Consider the following 27,334-nt stretch of genomic DNA (forward strand, 5'->3'; position numbering starts at 1 on the left):
CTCATTAATAGTTTGTCATCATTACTTTAATTGGAAAGAAAAAATAATGAAAATCTGAAATTAAATATTTGCAGTATCTATTTTAATAACATTTCATCTACAGCGTGAGTGGTGACATCGTCACAGAAAGTTCCTGAGGGGGCCCATCCAGCAGGGCCGTGTCCTGCAAGAGATGGACCAACTCCACCGCCTCAGTGGGCTTCCGTGGATCGGACACCTTCACTTTGGCCACCTTGTCGCAGCATCCGCTCAACCGGGATGCCAGTGACCTCTTGGGCCGCTCCATCTTCTTCCGCTGCGGATCGTGTACAACGCCGTGCCGCTGTAGACTCTGCTTCATGGCGAAGGTACGCCCGCAACCCGGGTGTTCGCAGGCAAAGGGTCGTAGCCCATCATGGAAGGACCGTAGGTGGCTCTGCAAGTTGAAGGTGGTGGTAAAGGAGCGATCGCAGTCATCGCGCGGGCACCGGTACACCAGCCGCATGTCAGCATGCACGTGCTGGTGCTGCTCCAGAAACCAGGAGTCCCTGAAAGCCTTGCCGCATTCCTGACATAACACTTTGGTTTGGTGCTGCTCCTTGCGGTGCCTCACGAACTCCGTCCAGGTGGAGCCTGTGAAAGTGCAGTCCGAGTGGTTGCAGGGGTAGCCTTGGTGAACCTTGGACAAAGACAGCCAAAGTATTCACATTCTCTACTTCACCACAAGTACAGATTTGTGTGTTGGAAAAAAATACTCATAAAAGTACAGTAAACCATTCCAATATTGTTGAGACCATATCAAAACATTTCCATGAGTCCGTCTATGATGCTTCATACTATATTTTAGCATTACGCTAACAGACCATCAGACGAAATGATAGATAGATAATTTTCTGGTTTAAAAAAGCCAATGTTTAATTCTCTGGTTTGTGTGTCAGGTTCCGAGAAAACTTTAAGCGGGAGCAACAAACGGCACACTTTGTTTCCAAGTAACAGAGTGAGAGGTGCTAAGGACTACTTCAAAAAGTGTTTCGTTTTCAACAAGTTTAAATGTGTTTTAAACATTTGGAAGGGTAAAACTAGAGTTAACTCTCCATCAGTTTTTGTTTTTGTGCCGTGCTAGGGAACTATTTTGAACGGAGCTTCATTTAAACAGAAGCAGTCCTCTGCCACCATCTTAGTGCCAAGGAACATTAAGTGCTTTGCCGCCATCTCAGGGGTTCTTGGTGCCAATTAATTACTCTGTGAGCCAAGGACTTTCATTTTGACTAAAGTAGTGTTTTGCCACGATCTTGGGTAGGAAGGAACTATGTTGAAGTGAGTTGATGGGTTTCATCTGTAAAAAAAGTAGTGCTTTACTGCCTAAGAATTGTGTTGAAATCAGAATAAGTGTTTCATTTGGACAGAGGCAGAGCTTTGCTGCCATCTCAATACTTCTTGTCGCCATGGAACTATGTTGCAGTGAGTTGAGGGGTTTCATTGAACCTGAAGTAGAGAGTTTCTGCCCAGGCATTGTGTTGAACTCAGTAAGTTTCGTTCAGACAGGCTTTGTCACCCATGTCTAGCATGTGGGTTCGAAGGAACTATGATGAAATCTGTTCAGTCGCTTTGTTTATTTAGACAGAAGTAGTACTTTGACACAGTCTTGTGGCATAATAGGAAATAATTAACCTTCTTAGCAGGGCGTCAAGTGCTCACGAAAATCCACCGTGAATAACCATTAAAAATAATCTTTTGTGGAAAAAAGTGGCTTTATATCACATATTCTCACCAACCGCAGGTAAGTCTGGAACGCATTCAAGCGAAAAACGGGGGTTCACTGTACACTCTGAGTTCCATTTCTTCACTAACCTTGAGGTGTCGCTTGAGGTGGCTCGGGAAGTTGAAACGCATGCTACAACCGTCGTGCGTGCAAACGTAGGCAGGCAAGTGCGTGTGGCTCTCGCTCATGTGCGCCCTGAGCTGCTGGTGCTTCTTGAACGCGGCGCCACAGCCGTCAGCCGTGCACGGGTAGCGCTTGCTCTCTGGCGTGGCGGTGTGCGCGCGCCTGAAGTGTCGCGCGCGGTTGTCGCTCGTGCAGAAGGATTGCTTGCAACCTTCCGCCGAGCACGGGAAGGGCCGCAGGCCGCTGTGGGTGAGTTGGTGGCGGGTCAGGTGATACGGAGTGCAGAAGGACTTTGCGCAGCCCTCTTGGGGACACGCGTGCGGCCTGACGCCGGTGTGTGAGCACACATGCGCGTCCAGCTTCCATTGCTTGTCGTAGGCCGCCGCGCACAACGGGAATGAGCAGAAATAGCGCTTGTGGGGCAGCGCTTCTCCCGCCATCGTTGACCCGGCGACGATCCACTTAAACCGTTACTATTTCATAGACAATATTTTCTGCGGCTGTCACACGTTGTCACACGGGGCGCCATATCTTCCCACAATCCTTTCTTGTTGGGTCAACGTCACGCCCACAAGAACGTCACACACCAGAAATGTTTTGCGAAGGAGACAATAAATGCAATATTTATAATTTCAAACCAAATCACTAAACATCATGGTAATTTTATCCATATACTATATACTACATCACGCCCCGTGATTGCTTAAAAAAGACACACGCGCAAGAAATTTACTATTTTGCATACGCCAATTTAGTTGCAACAATCCACGTCGTTTACGGCGGCTAGAAGTCTACAAATTATTTCTGAATTACGATAATTGAAGTTACATCTATCCGGCCATCCATTATCATAAAACGGTTTTTGTCGCCGGGGTTGCAGCATCCCATCTGTCTTCGGTGCAGTAAACGGGGTACATCCTGGACTGGTTGCCAAACTACTCGCGGGATACACTTATATCTTAACAAATATTATCCAAATCACGTCCATACATAACTACTAAACGTCACTTTATTTCTTAAAAACGCGTGAGCTGTACTGTTTCGAAAATGCACGGCGTTGCGACAATACACGCCAATTTACGGCGTCGTCCGCGCAACTACCTGAATTTGTCACCTGCGTGAAGTGAATTAGTCCTACATTCAAAAGTTACATTTTGTCTATAACGCCAATACATGATCATTTCATATACTATATTTCAATTATGCCACGAAGAGCGCAATAATTTAACCGTTTTGCGGTGGCGATAGTCTCCTCAAAACGTTCGCACTTGTCAATTTATTGTAGTGAAATTGCACCTATTCGTGGTATGAAAAGTATCTCGGCACTGTCCTTTTTTAAATGGGATACTTTTTGTGACGTTAAAAGGACGTCTTGTGCTTAAGCAAGCTAACGCAAGTTAGGCTCGGTTCTCCACTTCCACATAACATCTCTGGTGGATGCTTGTCTTCGCCTGCTTCTGTGTTCACGTCAACATTTGTAAGTATTTTAACTTATTAACAAAAATCCTTAAAAGTGACACATTAATAACTTATACAAGTCGGCGTGCGGCTGGAAAATAAGATCGTATTTAGGTCACAATCACGTTGAGACGTCAGTTAGCATGTTAGCTCACTTTGCTCGCCAGGTTGACATTACATGCCCCCCCAAACGTTTTATTTGTATCGCATTATGTTTAAAAGACATCCGTGTTACCATCATACTCTCCACGTTTAGAGAAGATAAGTAGTTATTGCCGTCGTTAAGTTATTCCATGTTAACCTTCGAGTTAACTGGCTTTCAAAGGGAGAGATGCAGCTAACACTGATCAAATTGATCGCAGCATATCATAGCAATCATCATTTACCGGCACAATAATTCCACTAAACGTGTGACTCTGTCCCTATAATAATTATTGTTATATTTTTTGTTTTTTATCCTTAAAGTCGCACCCAGCATTCGTTTCTGGACACCTCGCTATTAATCACGTGGTAATTACTTTATTTCTAATTACAGGCTGATTTTGTGTCCGGTGTAGAAGTCTCGTCGCCAAGATGGTGAGATGGGCGTCACGCTACATTCAAGCGTTGTTGTTTTCCAACACAACAAACTTTCTTATGTTGTCTTGCAGGGAGAACGAAAAGGAACAAACAAGTACTATCCACCGGACTTCGATCCGGCTAAGGTGTGTATGATGATTGTGATTTTTTTTTTTTTTAAATGATTTTTGTGTGTGTGTGTCTCTCTTGGTCATTTGTTTATTTGTCGCGCCCAGCATGGATCTCTCAATGGCTACCACAAAACACATGCCCTGCGGGAGCGTGCCAGGAAGTTGTCCCAAGGAATCCTCATCATTAGGTTTGTAAACAACCAACAGCATTTTTGTACAGTAATAAGTGGTCACATATTGTTTCTGCCAAAAGACAATTATAAATCCAACTTAATTCTGCCAATATTCGGAGCAACTTTATTGTCATGGTATTGTGGCTTTATTCTTGAAAGATTCTATTTTTCCCCACAAAATGATAATGGATGGCTGGATGAATAAAATGTTATTTTTTTCTTGAAAAGGTGTTAACCAATTTGGGGATTTTACAACTTTTTTCACAAAATTATACAACTTCATCCTTGAAATATTATAACTGTCTGTGATGCTAAGGCTTTTGTTTGGTTCAACAACAACACACATTCAACGCATCGTGGTGTAATTGTTGATTGTTTCTTTTTTATTTTTTTTTTTATTGGTGGGCAGGTTTGAAATGCCGTATAACATTTGGTGTGACGGCTGCAAGAACCACATCGGCATGGGTACGTATTATACACTATTATATTTTTAAATAAATATCTGTACTTGCTCCATCCTCATGGTTGATTACTTTTGTCCCTCAGGTGTCCGGTACAATGCGGAGAAGAAAAAAGTGGGTAACTACTTCACCACGCCCATCTATAGGTGAGGACAAAGAAGGAGTGCAGCGTAGTATGGAGCGTAACTATAATCTACATTCAAATCCGACCTCTCGGCAGGTTCCGTATGAAGTGCCACCTGTGCGTCAATTACATCGAGATGCAGACGGACCCAGCCGCTTGCGACTATGTCATCGTCAGTGGTGCCAGCAGGAAGGAGGAGCGTTGGGACATGGCCGAAAATGAGCAAATACTCACCACTGGTACTTGAGTGGCACGTTTCAGAATATTTTGACACACTTGATGTGAGCATGTGGAGGGAATCCTGGAGCAACGAGTTAGTGAAGGAAGGTCTTTTCTTCAGTGTGTAATAAAGGAAGGACAGAACAATGTGGAGGAAGGTGAGAACCAAAAAGGCAGAAGATAGGAAATATGGTTGGAGCCACAAAGGTAAGGTAAAAAAAAAAAGAGACACAGGAAGGAATGAGTGAAGGGACGTAAGAGTGAATGAAGGACATCAAAAACATGGGACAATGAGGGAGAGATAGAAGGACAGCATAGAGATGACAAGTAGGGAAGGAAGAGGGGGTAGGAGTCAAGTCAAGTCAATTTTATTTGTATAGCCCTTAATCACAGACAGTCTCAAAGGGCTTTACATAGCCACAATCGACATCCCCGATCTTAACCCCCAGGAGGGCAAGGAAAAACTCACAAAACCTCATTAGGGGAAAAGTGAGAAACCTTGAGAAGGGACCACAGATGGGGGAATCCCCCTGCCAGGATGACCAGGCTGCAATGGATGCCAACTGGGCAACATTTGACACATACAATGATGCTATGCAATAATAGATGAGATAATGTAAGAGTCAATTGAATGAAGTGCTGCAGGAAGATGACTTCAGTGGAGTGGGTCCTCATCCAGGGCCGTAATATCCATGGCAGCATATCCGAAGATGAGCCTTCGATCTTGTACCGGTCAGTTGGTGTAAATTCAGTACAGCCACTTCCAAGTGAATCGCCATCACCTAATTCGGGGAATTGGGAACAGAAAAGAAAGAACAGAAATAGTAAACAGGCCAACAAGTAGTTCAACGAAGAGCTGAAATATAAGGAAATCAGAAAAGGCGCTGCATGAAGACGACTTCGGCAGAGCAGGTCCCTTCCCGGTTCGTCAGTGCCGTAATCTTCAAAGCATGTCCCCATCACCTAATTCCCAAGTAGATGACCAAAGTAGAAGAAAGGAAAGAGAAATATGACAGAAGGAGACAAGGATTGAAGCAAATTAGGTTGGACCGAAGGCAAGTGGAATGAAGGAAAGGTGGACAGCTAGGAGAAAGAGAAAGTAAGGAAGGACAAAAATGAGAGGGAACTATGGTGGTAGGACAGAATAGTCATGAGAAGGAAGGAAGCAAGTGAGTATCGTGAAGGAAGGACGGAAGGAGGATGAGCAGGGAAGGAAAGAGGAGAGGAATAGTGGGCGGCAGGATGTCAGAAAGGTGTGAATGGAGAAGGCAACAAAGAAAAGCCAGAAAGAAAGACGTGTGGTCTTGAACATGAATATGGTTGTCGTCATGTCCCTCGCCAGAGCGGGAAGAGAAGGAGAAGCTGGAGACAGACGCCATGTTCAAGCTGGACCACGGCGGGAAGGACAAGGAGAAGCTGAACAAGGCTCTGCCTTCACTCTTGGAGCTGCAGGACCACCAGGCCGCATGGAAAGATGACTTCCAGCTCAACAGCGCCCTGCGCAACAAGTTTAGGGTAAAACTGCTTCCAGTTTATCAAGCGGAATTACGATGCTTTGCTCAGTAGCAGTATTTTCATGTGGAATGTCTACCTTTAAGGGGCGTGGCTTTTTTGATCATCAATTGATCGTTTAGGAGTCCTTGTTTGACGTAAAAATGTCCAAATCCTTGGACTTTACGCCTCTCAAAAGTACATATTTTCAGATTTCTGTCATTCTTCATGAAAGCTGATCTTTGTGTTGACTCAAAAGAAAACATTTGCAAACATCGTCTTAAACGTTAAAAAAGTTGTAATCAACAATTTTGCAGATTTTCTGACGTGGTGCGAACCAAACCAGTAACTTAGTCATGGTCCGTTTACTTGGCAAGCAATGATTATCAAATAATCAATATATAATTTGATTTCATATTGATTTATAGTGAAGAGACCTTGTGTGGTTTAAAAAATGTCCATATACTCACAAATTCAGTCTCTCAGCAGTAAATATTTTATGATTTCAGTAGTCCTTCATGAAAGCAGACTGAATTATCTCTGTTTGACAAAATAAGAATGATGTGCTTTTACTTTGGAAAGCATGACAAACATTAGCCAATTTCTGTTTGTGCAATTTTTCTTGCATTCAATTTTACCACATGTCCTGTTTCTGTATAAAGGGACGGAAATCAAATGTTTTAATCGGATTCATAGATTAATGGGAACAGTTATCGACTGATTACAGAATCAATTATCAAAATAATCTTTACTTGGAGCTCTGACACCTCCCTAAAAGGTTTATCGTTGTACATGGCTGCCACAAAGTGGTGGCGAAGCACTACTTATGTCCAAATATATGTGTGCTCATCTGAAGCATGTTGGTCAAATTCTGTTACGCAACAAATTGATGATGTGATGGCTTGTGTCTGGAAAAGTTGTGGTGCCATTGAATTGTCACGTCACAGATTGAGAAGAAGGTGATGGTGGAGAAGGAGGAGAAGGACGATGCGGTGAGGGCGAGGACCAACCTGAGCATACCGCTGCTGCCTGAGCGCGAGCAGGACAAGAGGCTGGCGGCGCTTCTCAGCTTCCAGACGCCAGACTGTGAGTTTCCAAAAACACACTGCAAGTTGCTCAGAGACGTTTTTTTGGGACAATTTTCCAAGAGTTCCTTCGATGTTAAATTTTGAAATTCGGTCCAATTGCTCCTAAGATTTAAAACCTTGTTGAGTAGACAAACTGGCGATGCTAGTTTGCCAAATAGTGTAATTTTGCTTGTCCAGTGTAAGGACTAAGCCCTGTTGCAAATAGTAAAAATATTCAAGTACATGCCACAAAATGGCTGAAAAAGTCCGGTTTATGGTTTGACCCAGTGTGAGGACAACAAAAGGCCACACGGTGGCGCCAAAGCAATCGTCCTTTGGACAGTGGGTAGGTGAGATTTGAAACAATTTTTTTAGGTTTCTTGGGTTCAGTAAATGTTAGAAAATATGACCATTCTCATAATATTATGGCTTTTTCCCTTTTTCTACCCTGTTCTCCGTTTAGCTATAAGACTTGTTGTTATAATCCCAAAAAATCAGCACTTTCCTGGTGTTTAGAGTGGGGAAGAAGAAGCAACTCAATTTTGACCTGCATGAAATGTGACTTCATTCTTGAATGTAATTCCAATTTTTATTAATTTACTTATTAAAAAAAAGCTGGATTTTTATTATTTACCTGTAAACGTGCAATTCTAGTCCCATATTTCTGTTCTTTTTGTCTGTACAGTAATGCTTTGTCATTTTCTTGAATTTTTTGTTAAAAAAATTATTTAAAGTTGTAATATTCAAACGTTTTGTGTTTATTTCCTTATTTAAAAGAACTTGGGAGCCTGGAATGGAATGATTAGTATTACGATTCCCCTTAATTTCAATGGGGAAAGATGATTTGAGATACAAGTGCTTTGCATGTCGAATATGGTCGCACAACAAAATTAAGTTGAATCTAAAGGTACCATTGTACTGTAAAAAGGCAATACAGACAATAGAATGGAGTAATAATATGCAAATTTGTGGTGTGTGATGATTTCTTTATTTTGCTATTCAAAATACGCAATTGACCTGAGCCCTATGTGGTCCCCCTCAGCATACGAGGACAAGCAACGCAGTAAACGCCAGGACATCTCCTCACGCTCGTGGTTCGGCGCCACCTCCACTGCAACCACCTCGGGGAGTCTGCTCCACAAACTGGGCCTTCAGGGCAAAGAGGCGGCCGTGGCCAAAGCGCTTGGCCCCTCACGGACCCCCCTGATCCGCAGAAAGTCGGACCCACAGGAGTCGGCGCCATCGATAGTGTTGCGGGAACTCGAAACTACTGAGCAGGACACAAGTTCGAGTTCCTTGGTACCCAACTACAGCGACTCGGACTCAGACCACGGCCACTGACGTCAAGTGAACCTCTCAGACTTACTTAATGACGCTCTCCTGCCAGGCTGCGGGAATTCCCCAGTGTTCCGTTCCATGCGACCACCGGTGACGCCTCAGCGCAAACAGTACAGTCTGTCCTAATAACTTTTGTCCCCGTTGACTTTTTTTTTTTTCTTCCCCCAACTCCCAGGAATCTAATGTGGACAGCTATTTGTAATAAAAAAAAAAAAACAACCTACTACAGGAAATGACAAATTGACTGGTGGTGTAGATGTGGTGTACGTAATCATGTCATGCAGGTCTCTGTATATAATAAATGTCAGAAAATTCATTGACAATTGACAGTTCTCAGTGTCTTTAGTTCAAAACGGGTTTATTAAAAGATTGATTCATCTTTTTATAAAGTAATTTATTTGATTTACTTAAATAATCCAACTCATGAAAAACAGTAAACTAGACAATTCTCATATACATATAAATATCCTGACTCCTGCCACAACTTTAAAAAATCTGCAAATAATTGACCCTCCATATAATGTTATAGAAATAAAATATGTAAAGAAAATGCAAGAAAGCTGGGAACCAAATAAAATAAAAACATGAATAAGCAAGTGTTTCCGCTAAAACCTTTACTGTCAATAGGTTTATTAGTGAATGCCAAGCCACAAATAGGCGGTGGTCAACTCGAAATGTATTTTTTTCTTTCAATTTTATTAATTAATTGGTTGATTGATAATAATAAAATGTATTCTCAGTACCGAGCTTGAATTTTTTTCATCATGACAAACGGTTTCGTTTGTTGCATTGGTCTAGCCCCTTCCCCAAAATTGGTTGATTTTAAATACATATTCTTTTTATGTTATTAAACCGTTAGTTTGATTGCGATATCTTTATTTTGTGTAATATTATTTGTAAACTACATACGAGGTTACTTTGATGTATTTAAAAATAGACCGTTTTTACCAGAAATGGGAGGAAGTCGCATAAGTGCAAGTCACAAGTCTGGAGTTGTAACTTTCAAGTCTCAAGCAAGTCCAAAGTCCTCCAAAAAAACTTTCCTGCTCACCCTGATGTTGCATTAATTGGAATTTGTGTATTTGTATTGTTACTGTTTCGATTAAAAATGTTGCAGCTGTAATGTACGAATGAGAATGGCAGGACAAGCACGTTCATTCACTGAATCGTTGGCGAATGGGAAATGACATGTTCTTAAAACCAACTTGTTCACTTTCTTTCACCGATTTATACAAGATGACTGACGAAATGCGTGTTCCTGAGCTCAAATGAACTGAGAAAAGAATGAATCCCTTGATGTGATTCACTGAAAAGATTCGTCCTTTTTGAATCAACACCCACACACATACATATATATATATATATAAATATATATATGTATATATATATAAAATATATATATATATATGTATATATATATATATATTCATACATATATATAGTGCTGTCAACTGATTACTTTTTCACTTTTTCTGTAACTAATTAATCACATTTTTCTACAATTTTTTGGTGAAGCTTTTAACAGGTATTTACTTGAATAATATATTGTAATTAATGTAAAATCCCCAAATATGAAGTGTATTTTAAATCATAGACTTTTCTAATAGCTTTCTGTGATCCTTGAATACGATCCAAATATCATCTTTACAGGAATTATTCTTCGGAACAATTCTCCAAACTAATACAGTACATTTAGTTGTAAGCACCACAGTCCAGCAGTATTCGTTTGCAAGGCCCAGTGGTAACTTATGCAAGGTGTTTTGTTTTGAGATGATGTGCTAAAGATGTACAGCGAATATGGAATTTGGCTTTGCAAGATATGCAAATTATTTTTTGAAGTAAATAAAACTGAGTTAACTGTGTTAAAATATTTAATCGTGTTAATTTAAAAAAAAAAAAAAATCTCAAGTTAACTTCATATCTTGCTTCAAGATGTGTTATGTACTTCAACTTTCTTCCATCATGTTCCCTATTTATCATTAGGGTAATACTGTTAATGTAGCTGAACACACACATTTTGGTACTACCAAAAACTAAATTCCTTTTTATATTTGAATTTTATTTATTTTATTTTTGACATTTCTTGTAACCAATAGTATGTGTTAAATTTGTAGTTGTTGCTTTACCCGTTTGACTTTTCTACATACCGTTGCAAAAACATGAATTTGAGCTCTGGGTTGCCTGGTTGGCGTGAATGAATAAAAAAGACCTCTTTTTTTCTGTCTCTCTTGCTTTCGTCCCTAAAAAGGCAAACAGTGTGAAAATGCAGATTTAAAACTATAATCAAGATGAGATGTGAAGTCATCCGGATTATATTCAATTATAAGTCAAATCGAGTCCCTTAGATACCAAGTCTCAAGTCTAATAAGTCAAGTCATCATCATGTTTTTGACAAGCAAGTTGCAAGTTCTAAAAATAGCAACTCACATCTGATTCCAGTCAAGTTAAATGAGTCGAGTCCCCATCAACTCTATCTGCACATGCAAATGCAAAAACTGTGCACAAATATTAAAAGAACATAAAGCCAATAGAAAACAATGGAAACATTTTAGTAAAAGTTTTTTTTTTTTAAATCATTTTATTATGTTTCAACAGAATGGCTTGTTTTCATTGCAACATAAATATGGCAGGTCAAATTGACAATTGAGCTGCAAAAATGTTAAACACAAATCGAAAACCTCTGTGGCTGTTTTTCCTTCTTGCAAAACAAAATACTTAACAAACCTTCACTTGGGAATTTGAATTTGATTTAAACATCAGAAAATGTGAACTTTAACTGACCTTTTAAAATACACAAATGAGAGAAATCATATTTTAATTTTAGTACCATTCAATCTTGAGTAAAAAAAATACAAATACAAAATCTATTTACCGGTAACCATGTCTGCAAAAATGTCCATCTTGTGCAAACCATAAAGTCACAATTGTGTAATTGTGTTGTGGACTTTCTGCTGTTGAGTCATGTTGCATCTTCAATGTTTGGATTTCCAAACAAAACATTTTCAAAACCTTTATTGACTGTCAGTCACATATGAAGTGTAAACATAGAAATAAACATCTCAGCCTAAACACAAAGCGTTTTCATCCACTCAAAACTTCAACCTTTCGCAAACATTTTCCAAATAATGGCTGACTGTCCCTCAATTAAATAAAAACTTCACCATAAATGTCTATTTTATTTTTTTCTCTGCAGAAAAAAGCTCAACCCTCACATACCAGTAAATATACAAATTATTCCCCACGTTAAATGAGCCCCTTTACTGAGCTCTCACGCTATAGCTTATTTTTTTTCCTCATGTAAAGCATTCAACCATTTTATTAATAAAGACTTGCACTCAAATCACTGTCTCTTAAATAAATACCTCACTTCAAGCTAATTAAATTTTTTTTTACCTTCAGCAAGAAAGCGCTAAACTTGTCCATGCATGCAAAAATCCTCTCAAATTAAAATACATCCAGCCTCAAACATCCAACATACATATAAAGCCCTCCTCTGAAATAGATGGCTCAATCAAATAAACACCCTCTCTCAAGTCGAAAAACAAAAGCTCCAACCTTATACAAACATTTTTACAAATAAAGGCTTCCTCTACCAACTCACTGGCTGCTCAAATAAATTGTCTCAGTTTTTACCCTCAGGAAAAAAAAGCTCTAATCTTACACATGAACACAAATAAAGGCCACTCAAATTGTTCCCCATTCTAATAAAAAAAAACTGCCTTCCCCAAAGAGAATCCATTAATTTATTTATTTGTTTTACCCTTGAGGTAAAAAGCTCCAATTGATGTCGCCTTCAAATAATAGTCCTTTCCTTTCTTTTCCTGCAGGTTGAAAGCAGCAACCTAACTCTAACATAAAACAAAAGCCTCCTCTCAAATACTAGTAAACGACGGCCTAGCTTCTCTTTGCAACGACTGTCGGCCAAAATCAACAAACCGAAGAGCTCGTCCTCTGAACCTCTCAGAACTGAGGTCTCCTGCAGAAAAACCCCCAAAACAAAGCAAACAATATCAACTAAGCACCTGAATCAAAGTCCATCACTCTGTTGACCAAACTTGTCCCATTTCCTGCCTCTTGTGCGTTCATGGTGTTTGGGGAGCAGGGGGGGGGCTATAAAAGCCAAGTCACTAACCTCGTGGGTCACAGTAAAAGTTCACTCAAGTAGCCATGGCTACACGGAAGTTTCTCCGTTTGATGATAATCTTATGCCTCCTGTGCGCCATCACAGACGGGGGAAGCTTGAGGTGAGCTAACATGCGCTACAAATGCCGGTGGTGGGCGGTCAGGGCGAGCAAAGCTGAAACACTCTCAGTATCAATGACCTGCATTTGCAACCGGCGTTAAAATGTATTTCATGACTTTGTTGTATTGTTTTTGTTTTAAATGTATGATCAATTGCCTGATAAAATGTGTTTTTAAATGTGTCTGTAATATGACCGGGTGGCCCGGTGGCCCGACTTGTTAGCACGATGGCCTCACAGTGAGAGATAGCAGCGGTCGTGGGTTCGATCCCGGCTCCGGCCATCCTGTGCGGAGTTTGCATGCTCTCCCCGCGCTTGCGTGGGTTTCCCCCGGGTACTCCGGTTTCCTCCCGCATTCCAAAAAAAACATGCATGGCAGGTCGATTGAACACTCTAAATTGCCCCTAGGTATGAGCGTGAGCAAGGATGGTTGTTTGTCTCCGTGTGCCCTGCGATTGGCTGGCAACCAGTTCAGGGTGTCCCCCGCCTACTGCCCGAAGACATCTGGGATTGGCTCTAGCACCCCCGTGACCCTAGTGAGGAGAAGCGGTACAGATGATGGATGGATGGATGTAATATGACTAATATTACGAGTTTATGTATAAACAAGAAAAAAAAGTATGTAAAACGCGTTTTAACAATTAATTTTTTTGTCGTTATTTTCATTAATTATAAAATTATTTAAAATGTGTAATTTTGACTATATTTTCATTTTATTGACAATAAATTATACAATAAAAATAACGAATGTTAACTATATACTTGTAAAATACTAGCACTATGTAAAATAGAAATTTTCTATATTTACAATGTGGCTAAATGAATCACTTACCCCCAAAATTAAATTGACTATATTTGAACCTATATAAAAAATATTTTAGTGTTTTAAAAAAAATAATAAAAACAATATAATAATAATAATAATATATACATATATATATATATATATGTGTATGTATGTGTGTAAGTATGTTGTATTTTCACAGCCAAAAGACTGGACGCAGTGTCAGTTGTGGGCGCTATTTCTGTATTTAACACATTCACTAGGCGCACCGCATTATGCACGCTCGGTCTGATGTTAAAGGCCATTCATATTTCAAATTTGTCTGCTAAGGGCCAACGTCTTGATGATGTCAACATTTGTGCATCCTTTGCTTTGTCGGAGCAGGACAGTTCATCCAGTAAAACGTGTCTGGTGTCATCTGCCAACATGACAATCTTTAATAATCGGCATCTCTGTTGAGCATGATGTATTTTATTTGAATGCATTATTTTGTTGTCATGTTAGTAGATAAATATTCATCATGAACAGCTTGAAATGATAGTGAAGGCCCAGGTACCAAAGCACCGCCTGCCACTGGCCAGTACTTTACATGAACGATCACCTACTAATCCAACTGTGCGTTCTTTACAGGAAAAAACTTAAAAAGTAAGTATTGATGGTCTGGGTAACAGGTGATGGTGATGCCGTAATATTAAATTGTGAGTTTCCTATACAGAGCGTTGAACCCGGGACGTTTATTGAAAAAGCTTGGGTAAGTGACCACAGTTCTTCATTCATTTCAATTCAAAAATATTAAAGAATTGTCCCTCAACAACAAATTGACAAATATACCCAGGAAATGGGATTGAAATGGCTGTTTGCTGTGTCCCAATCGATGGGCTGCATCCTTCGAAGGCCATATTTTAAGGTCCGTCATGTCATCATGTCAGTCGGTGGCCAGGATATATCGATGGCTTTGTTGAGTGCAGCCTTCAGGGGCCAGATTTGAAGGCCAATGATGTTGTAATGCAACGTGAAGGCAGTCCCAAATTGAAGGTCTCCTTCAAATGTGGCCTGAAGAAGCTGGATTCCAATGTCCATGTTGTCACCACACATGGTAAAGAGTGTCCCAAACTGAAGGCTGCTTCAAATGCATCATTTATAGCCACATTGGAGGTTGGTGATGTGGGGGCCCTAAGCAAATTTTACTTTGTGGGCCCTCTAACTTATTAGCAGCACCCACCGTGCCGCTATTGGCGACTCTAAAGACCATCATGTCAATGTGACTGCAGCAATCTCTTCATTTATATGTTTTGTCATTGCATTGGATCCTTTCTAATCAGCGACCACTGTACAAGTCAAGTCAGGACTACACCCCAGAAAAATGGGCATTTTCCTGCCTCGTAATGCATTTTGATTTGGTCCAGTTGTCACTGAATTTACACTTCAATGTAATAGTATGATGAATAATATTTATACACAATTTTTTTAAGTTAATTTCAGATAGATAGAGTGAGAATTAATGCATTTATGAATTCTATGATAAACGAGCCCAAGGAAAGTATCCGCGGTAAATCTTTATCAAAGTACCATGAGTACCGATAACTAATTACATGCATATTTTTTTTCTTTCTTCCTTCATGGTATGAGTTCAAATGTACCATGTATCATCAAGGTTGTATCATTATTATTATAGTTGCTGCCAAATTATTAAATGCATAATATTCTAAGTACATTGGTGCCAACCCAATTTTAAGTAAAACAATAAATACTGAAGTAAATAACACGAACATGGCCAAAAAAGCCAAATGCGAGCTCTAACGTTGAGTGTAGGATATCGTTAGTTAATGCTAGCGAACTCGAACATTCCTGAAAATAAAATGAATAGCCCCAGCGCACAGACGCAATTTAAACTTTTATTACCTTTAAAATATCGTTTTAAATAAATAAAGTTCCCGGTTTGAGTGAATGCAACCACTAAACGTAAGATGCTATTCTCAATTCTAACAAAATGCCCGAACAGCTTCCACACTTACCTTGAGATTGTTGTTTCTGTTCTTCACCTTTTCCTTTTTTCTTTCTTGGGTCTTTTTGACATTTTGCTTGGTGCCCTCGTTTACACACAACTGCTCGTTGCCTCGCGGAGCGGTACTGTCATGAATTGGTTTTCCATAATTGGAGCGCACGTTGTAGACAGGATGTGTTGTCAATGGGTTGTCGGATTGGGGCCCTTTGGTGAAGTTGGGGTCCGACGCAACTGCGTAATTGCCGTTTTGGCAGACACCTGATGAGGTCATAAAAAGGGAAAAAGAACTGTACCAAATCGATGATTCCTTTAAATGTGGCCTCTAAAGGCCGCATTTGAAGGCACCTTCGAGCCATGTCATTGTCCTTCAAGGTCAATGACAACATAAAGCAGCACAAAGGCCATCCAAAATCAAATTGTCCTTCAAATGTGGCATCTACAGGATGTTTTTCAAATTAAGCTATATAGGATCATAGCACCTCAAAAATATTGTCCGAAATCAAAGACTCCTTCAAATGTGGCCTTATTTGAAGGGTGTTGACATCGTCAGTAAGTGCTTCAAATGTTTTTTGTTTTTTTATTTTGGTGCTTTTTTTCATTTTTTTTTGTCATGCTAACTCCTTCACTTTCCTTTCAGGTTGCACTCAAAGTCAACACATGTGGCTCCTCCAAGGTACAGTGGAAACCAAAAGTATACATAGTCTACATACTAAGACGCATAAGTTGTTTTTTGTCTCACTGTCTAACGTAATCAGACTCAACTTTTCCAGTGCGAGGTCAAATTGGATTACGGAAATTAGTTCTGTTTAATAAATGCCAGAATCACGAGAGAATGTTTTTTTGGACAGTTTAACATTACTTTCTTCAGAGTTAGAAGTTTACTTATAGGAAGTTTACAGATGATCATGGTTTATCGTTTTTTCGACAACATTTGAGTGAATTAGAGACACTGCTATGAATGTATTTGAACGCATACCACGCACTGCGTCTTTGTGTAACATCATGGCTAAGTCAAAAAGCAAAAAAAGAAAACACGGATCTCATCCGCACCCGGGTCTCTGCCAACGGAGATCTATTTAACCACCTCAGTGACCTCAACCCTAGTGATAGGACAGCCTGCTTCAGAGACCCCAGAATTGGCTTCCTCAAATGAAAGCATGTAGGTGGAATTGAGGAGGTCTTCGCTGTATTCTACCCACAACTCACAATGTGGAAGCATTTTATTGGGGAGGGCTCTAACATTCCACATAATAACGGACGGGAGGACGGGGTGGTATCGTCTCCTCCTTGCCTGGCGTTTAGCCCCCGCTCTTCCTCCTCAGCTCGCGGGGGATATCGGGTCTCGCTCTGGGAGCCAACGCGGGGTTAGCATGGAGTGCTAACAGCTGATCTCTTGAGTACACGATCGACCCGTAGCTCCGAGTTTCGTCTCCGGACACGATCGCGCAAACAATAGTCCCCAACAGCAGTAAAACCACCGCAAGTTGTATGTCCATTGCTCAGATGAGGTAAAAATAAAATAAAACAGGATAAAGGGAAAAAACACACGAAAAAGGCTGAATAATGAGCCACGCTGCTGTAAACAGGCAGCCACTCGCGCGGCGCCGGAACCGGAAATAGCTAGATGATGTCAAAAAGGAGGCGGCACGGTGCCCCCCAGATTAGCATGATGGCCTCACAACGCAGAGGTGCAGGGTTCGATTCCAGCTACGGCCTACCTGTGTGGACTTTGCATGTCCTGCCTGTGCCTGCGTGGGTTTCCTCCACGTACTCCGGTTTCCTCCCACATTTATTGGACACTCTAACTTGCCCCTAGGTATGAATGTGAGCGTGAATGGTTGTTCGTCTCTGTGTGCCCTGCAAGTGGCTGTCAACCAGTTCAGGGCTTTTATATATATATATATATATATATAATAAAAAAAAATTATATATATTATATATATATATATATATATATAATAAAAATATATATAATATATATATATAAATATATATATATATACATATATATATACATATATATATATATATATGTATATATATAAGGTATGTCTATTACAAATACACACACACACACACACACACACACGCACGCCTTTCAGTGGAATTGCTTACAATGTAGCATTTTTTTCAGCGTTCAACAGCCGCTTCCACCACCGCCACCACCACCAGTACCGGCAGAGGTTCCGAGGTATTTTGTCCATCATGACTGTCTAATCAAAACATTTCGGTCCTTCAACGCATCCTTAAAAACAAAACCAAGTGTGAAAGTGACGACAATTAATCAATTAACCAATTGCTTAATAAGCTTAAGAGGAAAATGTCAAATGAATATGACATGTCATATTTCTTACTGTTTTTTTAATTAAAAAAAAGAATGCTTTAATTATTTAAAAAAACATGCTGTTTACATTTATGTAAAATTATTTACTTAACAAAAATTATCCCATACTTTACACTGAATCAAGTAGCCGATCTAGACGACTAATTTTACAAAAAAAATGTCCCCAAAAATATAACCGGACAGTTGATAGTGAAAATGAAAATGATAATGAATCACATCCTGAAACTTCAGGTTCATCCTGGTGGCTCCGGACCTGCTGCGGACTGACAACCCAGAGAACATCTACCTGCAGGCAGATAGCATCACCAGCCCAATCACGGTGGCTATCACCGTGACCGACTTCACTAAGACCACCATGCTCTTCACGGACGTGGTCACGCTGGATCAGGGCAACAACTTCCACGCGCTCAAGTCTGTCCAGGTGAAGGCTGGCTCTCATCTTCATTGTCACAATTTCAGCCAAAGGTTTATGTAATGCCGAGCGATGGTTGTTCCATATCAAAGGTTTGTTCAAGTACGGTACCTCAAATGTGGCCTTTGAAGAATATCAGTTATCTACCTCCAAAAAGTATTGGTCAAATGTCCAAAAATGTGAATGATCTCGTTTTTTTTTTTTTTCAGATTCCCTCCGGTCCATTGAATCGTGACGAGACAACGAACAAGTATGTGATATTGAAGGCGAAATTTGGCAATTACCACGAGGAGGAGCGGACTGTTATGGTGTCCTTTCACTCTGGATACATCTTCATCCAGACCGACAAGCCCATCTACAACCCCGGAGATGAGGGTAAACCGTAATCCAGAAAGCATTGGGAACCTTTCAAAGTTGGAAACTTTTCACAGGAACTATCCGTAATCCTAATGGGAAATTTAAAAATGGCTTGTGAAAATATATTTGGGCAATGTCCATACTAAAACAATCACATTTTATGGAAGTACAATTAAAGGGACACTTGCTTGAGCTTAACATTGGCACTTATAGAATGGGTTTGCATGCAAAAATAGCATCAAGAGTAAAATACCCCCCCCCCCGCACCCAGGCTTGTTATTTTGTTCCGGTTCCAGCGGCTACGTCACAGCAGGGAGGCAAGCGAGGTAATATTGTCAGTTCTGTTGTCTAAAACAGTGACCAATCACCACCAAAATGCAAATGCACATTACTACTCTTGTCCATTTTAACCTGTGAAAGTAGAAAAGCGTTCTGCACAATAGTTTGGATTTATTGACAGCGTCAATGTCGGATAAGGGAAAGTTGCACTTTGAAAACATCCAGCACGCCCGGTATATGCAGTGCAGAGATGGATATATGGATAGATGGACAGACATTGAAAAATTCAGAGCACCAAAGCCCCAGTGAGGAGGCCGACTCCACAGCCAAGTGTAGCCGAATTGGAATGTATCATTTTCGGATGAGTGGTGTGCGCGTAGCCTGGAGCGGCCTTGGTGAAAAAAAGTAAGTCAAGCTAGTACTTATGGTTGAAATTGTAATATTAAAGGACTTACAACCTACTTCGTCGTCAGAAGAGTCAAATACAAAATCTCCAAATCTATCATAGATGTTACGTTTCAAAGTAGACGGCTTGTTGTTGGTATTAATGTCGCCTCCAGTTGAAAAACTGGCGACACTCCACATCCAAATTAATGTGAGTGTCTTCTCATTCCCACCTCAGTCTCTGTAAATATTCCAACTGCTGCTTAGTCGCGCATGTCCTCACCGTGATCAGCAAAGAAGCAGTGGGCGAGTGTGCGTGTTCTCCCATCCGCCTACATGATATGCTGATGCATCTACTCACTTGTCCGTACACTTCCTTATTTCCTCACTCTCATAGGAATTAGCCACAGAGAGTTTAATCCTTTTGATTTGTTGAAGTGGTCATAGTTAGGGATGTCCTCATGAATTTTGGTGCCAGTTTTTTTTGACGTTATAAGAAATGAAAGTATAATGATTTGTAATCGGTCCCTTCAATGACTGCAAGCGAAACTTGGAGTGAGCGGAGGGGTTCATGGCCATATTCCTCATCAAAAGTACCGTATTTTTACGGCCATAAGACGCACTGCATCAAAGGGCGCAACACCAGTTGAGGGTTTTCTATCCGTATTTTATGCATATACTGGGCGCGCCGCACTACAAGGCGCTAGCTCAGCTGCTCGTACTAGCTCAGCTGCTCGCGAGAGCAGCTCGCGCTGGCTCGCGCTAGCTCAGCTGCTCGTGCTGGCTCAGCTGCTCGCGCTGGCTCGCGCTAGCTCAGCTGCTCGCGCTGGCTTGCGCTAGCTCAACTGCTCGCGCTGGCTCGCACTAGCTCACCAGCGCTAGCTCAGCTGCTCGCGCTGGCGCAGCTGCTCGCGCGAGCTCGCGCTAGCTCTAGCTCAACTGCTCTCGCTAGCTCAACTGCTCGCGAGAGCTCATGCCAACCCAGCCAGCCCAGCCAGCGAGCTGCTCGCGCTAGCTCAGCCAGCTTGAGAGGTATCATCCTGTTTCAACGACAGATGTCCTTAACCTATGAGGATTCACTGCCAATAACACTAACTCAAACCATTTAAAGGTGTCATGACATTAGTCTACTAGACAATGTCAGGGGAGGGACTTAACTGGTCACCACACTCCTTAGAGTCACGGTTTCAAATCAAAACAAAAAAAAAAAACTCAGCATACAAGCAAACAATGAAACAAAGAAATAAGATTAACACAAAACATGTATCTCTCATGCCATCTATATACCCAAAAGAAATAAAAATAAGATTATAGCAATGGCTTCTTGGGAGCCACTCAGACTCAGCCAATCACATGGCTGTTTAGAGAGATGTGCTGTTGTGCTTTGGGCTTTTTGCAGTCTGTTGTCTAAACCTGGGACGTTTATTGCTTGCAATAACATAAATGATAAGACAGACTACAACATTGTGGACAGCTGCCCTTTTGTCCAGCTTTCTCCTACACCATCACCCAAACACCATAGTCACATAATGTATAAGTCACGGTCAATTTGAAGCATAGATGACTCAGACTTTGACCAGCAGGGTGTGCTAACATGCACTCCGAACAGCCCAATGAGTAAAAAGGTTGATGGTCGAGAGTGATGCTCAGACCAAATAATGGGCGCGTCGCTTTATAAGGCGCTTTGTTTGTTTTGGGGAAGATTAGGGATTTTAAAGAGCGCCCTATGGCCCGGAAAATACGGTAAGCGTTTTTCAAGTCGTTACTTATTTCCTAATTTATACAATACAATACAATACAACTTTATTTATTTCTCCAAAATTAAAAGATAAAAAACGAAAATGATGACTAATTCCAATTTCCTAATCAAAAAATATATAAACTGTGCATGTTAGTGAAAAAGGGACCATCACGGCTTTAATAATCATACTTTAAAAAAATATATAGTTACCATCTTACAAATTGCAATATGTCATCCCAAAGAAGTTTACTGGACATTTACTGGTAATTTTTCACCCCTTTGTAAACGTTCACCTAACAAAATCGATTAAAAGTTTTGTCTTCTTCCTCAGTGCGCTTACGGGCGTTTGTGTCATCGTTGTCCTTCAAGGCCTTCGACAGGTCTCTGACTATAGACATAAAGGTTAGGAAAATTGATTAGTGTTGGTTAACTTATTTTTTTTCCCCACAGAAATTGCTTAATATGTACTGAATGGTTGTGCGTGACAGAATCCAGAAGGAGTGGTGGTCAAGCAGGTTTTGAGGACCAAGGCTGCTTCCGGCGTCTTTTCAGACTCTTTTTACCTCACAGAAATGGCCAAGTAAGTAGTTTGATGTCATTTGAAATAGTTTCAAGACAGGTCAAAACCAAGGCTTTAAGGAGTTTTTTTCAGACTAGGACAGGACCAAGACTTTGGAGGAGTTTAAACCAAAATATTGAGGAGTTGATATAAGGTCAATATAAACACTTTGAGGGCTTCAGACAAAGGACAAGAGGAGGAGTTGACACCAAGAACAAGGGGATAGTGACCTGAAATTAACTTGATATCAATACGTTTAGGGTGGCAGGCACAGGTGAGGCTAGCAAATTTGCCATCGTGCTTTTGTTCACTTTCATTTAAAATTTATTGTATTCTTTTCCCCGATGAGGGGAGGTTATAGAAATACTCCATCCATCTGCTTATATAATAGGTTTTCAAGTAAAAACGAGGGCTGCTTCGAGAGTGTCAATGGTCAAAGAAGCAGTGAGCATTCCTCCCAGCAGACATATTTCCACAGTTTCCCATTCTCATAGAAATCAGCCACAGAGGGCTTAATCCTTTTGATTTGTTGAAGTGGCCATAGGTAGGGATGTCCACCTGAATTTTGGTGCAATTGATCATCGTTTTTGGACGTTATAAGCAATGAAAGTACAATGATTTCCTATGGACAGTTTGTAGTACCAAGGAGAGAGCGGAACGCGGCCATATTCCTCATTAAAAGTCAGCGTTTTCAAGTGGTCACGACATTTCTCCAAAATGAAGAGATAAAAAAGAAAATGATAACTAATTACAGTTTCCTCATCAAAGATAGTGAAAAATGGGCCATAATGGCAGGACAGATACTTTATGATCATATCAACATCAGAACTTTGAGGAGTTGAGATCAGATCAATATATCAAGGCTTTAACGAGATGATCCAGAGAATTTGAGGAGTTGAGGCCAAGTCAAGACAAAACCGAATCTAACATGAAACAACTGAAGAGAAAATAATGACTTTAATGTGCTTGTCTGACTTTAACCAGTGAAGGCATGTGGAAGGTGATTGCCAAATTTGACCATTGGAAGCAAAACACCTTCACCTCACACTTTGAGGTGAAGAAATACGGTATACACACATTCTCCATATCTTTTCTCCAATGTTTTCTTTTGAGTGTGACGTTTTGGAATGCCAATGACTTTGAGTTGTATTTATGTTGCAGTGCTGCCTGCCTTCAACGTGACGTTGACACCTAAGAAGTCTTTCCTGAGCCTTGATGACAATGAACTGGAGGTAGAGATCTGGGCCAGGTACACATGCAAATGCAAATGTGTCCTTTTATTGACCACAAATGTGAAATTCCAGTTTTGCTTCCGCTATATTCTTCATAATTTGCGTTCCTGCTATGACGTGATTTTTTTTCACGGTCTTTTATGGGTTTTTACAATATAGAACTTTTCACTATGACATCACGCATACTTGCGGGTGGCAAGCGAGGGAGTGATTTCCAATGGTGCCACTAGAAAACAACCGTCTTTCATTTGTTTACACTAGTCAACAAAATCATCGTTCATTTGACCAAGGCAGAGTGATTCAGAAAACAGACTTATTTTCATGGTCTGCATGTCAGGTTTTGCACGGAGGAGGGCCCAAATGCAGGGAACCCAGGGGGGAGTAACTCAAAGGTGTATTTTAATGTAACAATAAGGCAAACAAGGCACTGGGAAAAACGAAAATACCAAAGTTAAAACAAATATGGCTAAAGTAACCAAACTAAGAAAGTAGCAAAATAACTATGACCATGACTAAGACAACTGAAACACACGAAGAAACGGAGGACAGACACCTTACACAGGAGACAATGAACAATGGACAAGGAACCCATAAGAAGTGAAAGCCAACAGGGAACTAAATAAAAATAAATTAACGTTTCTTGTTTAGCCTTGTTTGTTTGTGTGTGTGTGTGCCTCATCATGCTTATTGTGTCCAGCTGTGTTCGTTAACCCAATTCCTAGTGTTGTCCAATCAGCTCTCTCCAACTCTTTGTGTCTTGTTCAGGTGTTCCTTGTTGTCTGGTTATTTTTTTTTGCCTTTAGTTCCCTCGTTCCTTAAAAACCTAGTTGGTTCATTGTCTGCTGTCACATGTCCTCTGTCCTGTCTCGCTTGGTCAAGTCAAGTTTAGTTAAGTTAAAGACCAAGTCTGAGGTAAACTTGACAGACCATATTTTGAGTAATACATTTATTTGAAGAAGAATCATGTTTTTGTTTTTTTTAAACACAAATGTCCTAGATTCCTAGATTCTGCAGAATGCCTCGGCGCTATATCTATCTGTCTATCTATCTATATATATATATATATATATATATACATATATATTTATATATATATCTATATATATCTATATATATATATCCATATATATATATATACATATATATTTATATATATATATATATATATCTATATATATATATATATATATATATATATTAGTGCTGTCAAGTGATTCATTTTTTTAACTAATTAATCACAAAAAACTCCATGATTAATCATGATTAATCACATTGTTCAACTGATATTTTTTGCGAAGCTTGTAACAGATATTTACTTGAATAATATCTTGGAATTTATACAAAATCACCAAATATAAAGTATACTTAATTCTTCTTGAATACGATCTAAATGTAGACATCTTTGTAGACATTTATTTTCGAAATATTTCTCAAAACTGCCCACAAGCGCCACACACCAGCAGTGTTGGTTTAAAAGGCCCAGTGGTAACTTACACACAGTATTTTGTTCTGAGACGTGCTAAAGACAGCTATTATGGCACAATATTTGCAAAATATACAAATTATTTTTTAAGTAAATCAACGGAGTTAACTGAGTTAAAATCTTTTGGATTAATCACCTGAGTTAATGCTTTAATTTTGACAGCCTTTATATATATATATATATATATATATATATATACATATATATATATATATATATATATATATATATATATATCTTGAATCAATCCCCCTCATAATACCATCCTTTCCTGCAAGTGCGAATCGTCCTACCAGAGGCTGATTTGAAGCCCATACAATATACAATATTTTTGGTTTCCGGAGCATCTAGCTTGTTACATGGATGGACATTATGCTCTTCTTCCTCTAACTCTAAACACGTGGTTTCCTTCAGATACGTTTGAGATTTCGCTTTATGAGTCAATTTCTGACTGGCTTAATAGACTTTCTATGTTGAGCTCTGCCATAGTTGTTTTGGAATGACGTCACACTTTCGGGTTTGTCGCTCAGCAGGATCTCACTTTGGGAAAAAAATAATTTTGTCAAATGTACCAAATAAAAACCACTTTTCACACTTTATTATTTGCATTAGGTGTAATTACTTTATTGACACAAAAAGATTTAATTTTCCGAACTTCCTTCACAATAGGTCTTAAAGTTCATTCATGTCGTGTGCTAGTCTTCCTTTTGGACTGTTTGTTTGTTTCTTTGATCCTTGTTGTTTTGAACTTTACTATGTTTGATTTTCCTAGTTCCTTGTTTGCCTTTTAGTTTTCTTTTGGAATTTAAACATTTTTGTTAAAACTACTCCCTGCCTTGCTTCCCGCATTTGCGTCCTCCTCCACCTCAATCCTCCACCATGTCAAAACCTGACACTTGTATAATGATTTCAGCCTCCTTCTCTACTGCTGTACTTTATTTGAAGTCTGAGTCAAAGAAAAGCTGTTTTCTGAGGTAATTTACTTAAACAGTGAGATGGAATGCTGGCCGTAATTTGCATTTCACCTTTCAACCAACCCGATGGCGATTTTGTTCTTTGTTTTGTTTTGTCTTTTCAATGTGGCGACCACACCATCATCACTCGCACCCTCCCACCCAGATGTACCCTGGCGCCTGTTATTTATAAAAATGATATTAGGTCTATATGAAATCTTTTTTGTTTTTATACGGTCTTTCCATATTGTGGATTTTCACCTTCTACGGGTGAATCTGCAATGTATCCCCCGCAATATATGGGTTTTCTGTGAAGCAACTTTAAAATATGATGGTTTTGGGTTCAGGTACCTGTATGGGGAGCCGGTTCAGGGAACAGCCTACGTGTCGTTTGGTGTAATCGTCAACAAGGAGATGAGAAGGTTGCCTTCAGTGAAGCAGGTGTCAAATGTGAGTCACTCAAGAAGGAAAGCCTGTCCAGAGGGGGCAAAAGACAACTTTTCAATTTCTTATTTGATTGATATTTGATTGCGATGATTATAGCTGGAGGGTGGAGTCATCAAGCTGAGTATGGACGAGCTGAAGGCAGCATACCCCAATGTCAAGACTTTGGTGGGGGACTCAATCTATGTTAAAGCTTCTGTACTCACCAAGACAGGTAAGGACATCAATATGCCAATGATTTTGGAAAGTAGTCTTGAAATCAAGACCATTTAATCCAAGATCGAGTCACAGCCAAGATTTTGATGTTTAAGACCAAGTGAAGACCAAGATGTTAAAGAGTCATATTAAGTCAAATCCATGAATTTGACGATTTTATGTTGTGTCAAGACCAAGATTTGTGGAATTTCAGACCAGGTCATGACCATGACTTTGATGTTTTGCGGCCAATTTCAGAACAAGTGGAAACGACGCTTCTTAGGCGTTAAGACAAGGTTAAGACCACAAATTTGAGTCATTGCACTTAGGTTCGAATCAAGACTTTCAGGATTGAGACCAGGGCAAGGTGACGGCATGGTGGAACACTGGTTACGATGTCTGCCTCACAGCGCAGAGGTCGGGGAGGTCAATTCCAAGCTCCGACCTTCCTGTGTGGACTTTGCATGTTCTCCCCGTGCCAGCGTGGCTTTTTTCCGGGTACTTCTTGTTTCTTCCCACACTCCAAAAACATGCATGGTAGTTTAATTGAACACTCTATATTGTCACTTGGTGTGATTGTGAGTGTGAATGGTTGTCTATGCGGGCCCTCTAATTGGCTCCCATCCAGTTCAGTGTGTACACCGCCTACTGCCCAATGACAGCTAGCATAGGCTCCAGCATGCCTCATGACGATAAGCGTTTTGGATAAATGGATGGATGGACCGGGTCAAGATTAAACCTTTGATAAATTGAGACTAGGTCAAGATCAAGATTTTGAGGAAGGAACCTGGACTTTCAACAGTTAACATTAGGTCAAGATCGCCACTTTTAGGAGTTGTGGTCAGCTGAAGACAGATACTTTGAGAAGTTGTGAATATGTGAAGATCAAGACTTTAACAAGTTAAAACCAAGGTTCAGACCACAACTTAGAGTGTCAAACTCTGGTAATGGAGGGCTGTTTTCTTTCATGTTCCATTTTTCCCTGCTGCAACACACCTGATTCAAATGATCTGGATTGTTATCAGGCTCCTTTAGAG

The 27,334-nt window shown here is 40.1% G+C and overlaps 3 protein-coding genes across 4 annotated transcripts in view; 2 read left to right on the forward strand and 1 right to left on the reverse strand.

Moving 5' to 3' along the window:
* Positions 1 to 4: 4 nt before the first annotated feature.
* On the reverse strand, positions 5 to 2,930 carry LOC148331812 (transcription factor IIIA-like). The gene is made up of 2 exons (XM_088302139.1): positions 1,831 to 2,930; positions 5 to 658 (listed from the first exon to the last, which is right to left on the reverse strand). Exons 1-2 carry the CDS (start codon positions 2,302 to 2,304, stop codon positions 98 to 100), a joined length of 1,035 nt encoding a protein of 344 aa, XP_088158265.1. The 5' UTR covers positions 2,305 to 2,930; the 3' UTR covers positions 5 to 97.
* Positions 1,961 to 9,207, forward strand: yju2b (YJU2 splicing factor homolog B). 2 transcript variants are annotated; one of them, XM_088302141.1, is made up of 10 exons: positions 1,961 to 2,113; positions 3,858 to 3,898; positions 3,973 to 4,026; positions 4,117 to 4,199; positions 4,594 to 4,649; positions 4,731 to 4,791; positions 4,866 to 5,008; positions 6,331 to 6,503; positions 7,427 to 7,565; positions 8,589 to 9,207. In XM_088302141.1, exons 2-10 carry the CDS (start codon positions 3,896 to 3,898, stop codon positions 8,885 to 8,887), a joined length of 1,011 nt encoding a protein of 336 aa, XP_088158267.1. In that variant the 5' UTR covers positions 1,961 to 2,113; positions 3,858 to 3,895; the 3' UTR covers positions 8,888 to 9,207. The 2 variants fall into 2 exon arrangements, with proteins under 2 accessions (XP_088158267.1, XP_088158266.1); XM_088302140.1 differs by lacking the exon at positions 1,961 to 2,113 and adding an exon at positions 2,675 to 3,341.
* Positions 9,208 to 13,009: 3,802 nt separating this feature from the next.
* The window catches only part of LOC148331814 (complement C3-like), a 41,929-nt gene continuing 27,604 nt past the window's right edge, over positions 13,010 to 27,334 (forward strand). Inside the window, exons 1-13 of the mRNA XM_088301725.1 lie at positions 13,010 to 13,128; positions 14,540 to 14,554; positions 14,625 to 14,660; positions 16,552 to 16,587; positions 18,049 to 18,105; positions 18,490 to 18,679; positions 18,880 to 19,045; positions 21,763 to 21,833; positions 21,920 to 22,011; positions 22,975 to 23,057; positions 23,152 to 23,239; positions 26,006 to 26,108; positions 26,202 to 26,316. Coding sequence (XP_088157851.1) covers positions 13,052 to 13,128; positions 14,540 to 14,554; positions 14,625 to 14,660; positions 16,552 to 16,587; positions 18,049 to 18,105; positions 18,490 to 18,679; positions 18,880 to 19,045; positions 21,763 to 21,833; positions 21,920 to 22,011; positions 22,975 to 23,057; positions 23,152 to 23,239; positions 26,006 to 26,108; positions 26,202 to 26,316 — 1,129 coding nt within the window. The 5' untranslated portion in view covers positions 13,010 to 13,051. The remainder of the gene's footprint in view (positions 13,129 to 14,539; positions 14,555 to 14,624; positions 14,661 to 16,551; positions 16,588 to 18,048; positions 18,106 to 18,489; positions 18,680 to 18,879; positions 19,046 to 21,762; positions 21,834 to 21,919; positions 22,012 to 22,974; positions 23,058 to 23,151; positions 23,240 to 26,005; positions 26,109 to 26,201; positions 26,317 to 27,334) is intronic.

The sequence above is a fragment of the Idiotropiscis lumnitzeri genome, chromosome 8 (genome assembly GCF_059441095.1).
Source record: "Idiotropiscis lumnitzeri isolate Australia: NSW breed Sydney's pygmy pipehorse chromosome 8, RoL_Ilum_1.0, whole genome shotgun sequence".
NCBI classification, from domain to species: domain Eukaryota; kingdom Metazoa; phylum Chordata; class Actinopteri; order Syngnathiformes; family Syngnathidae; genus Idiotropiscis; species Idiotropiscis lumnitzeri.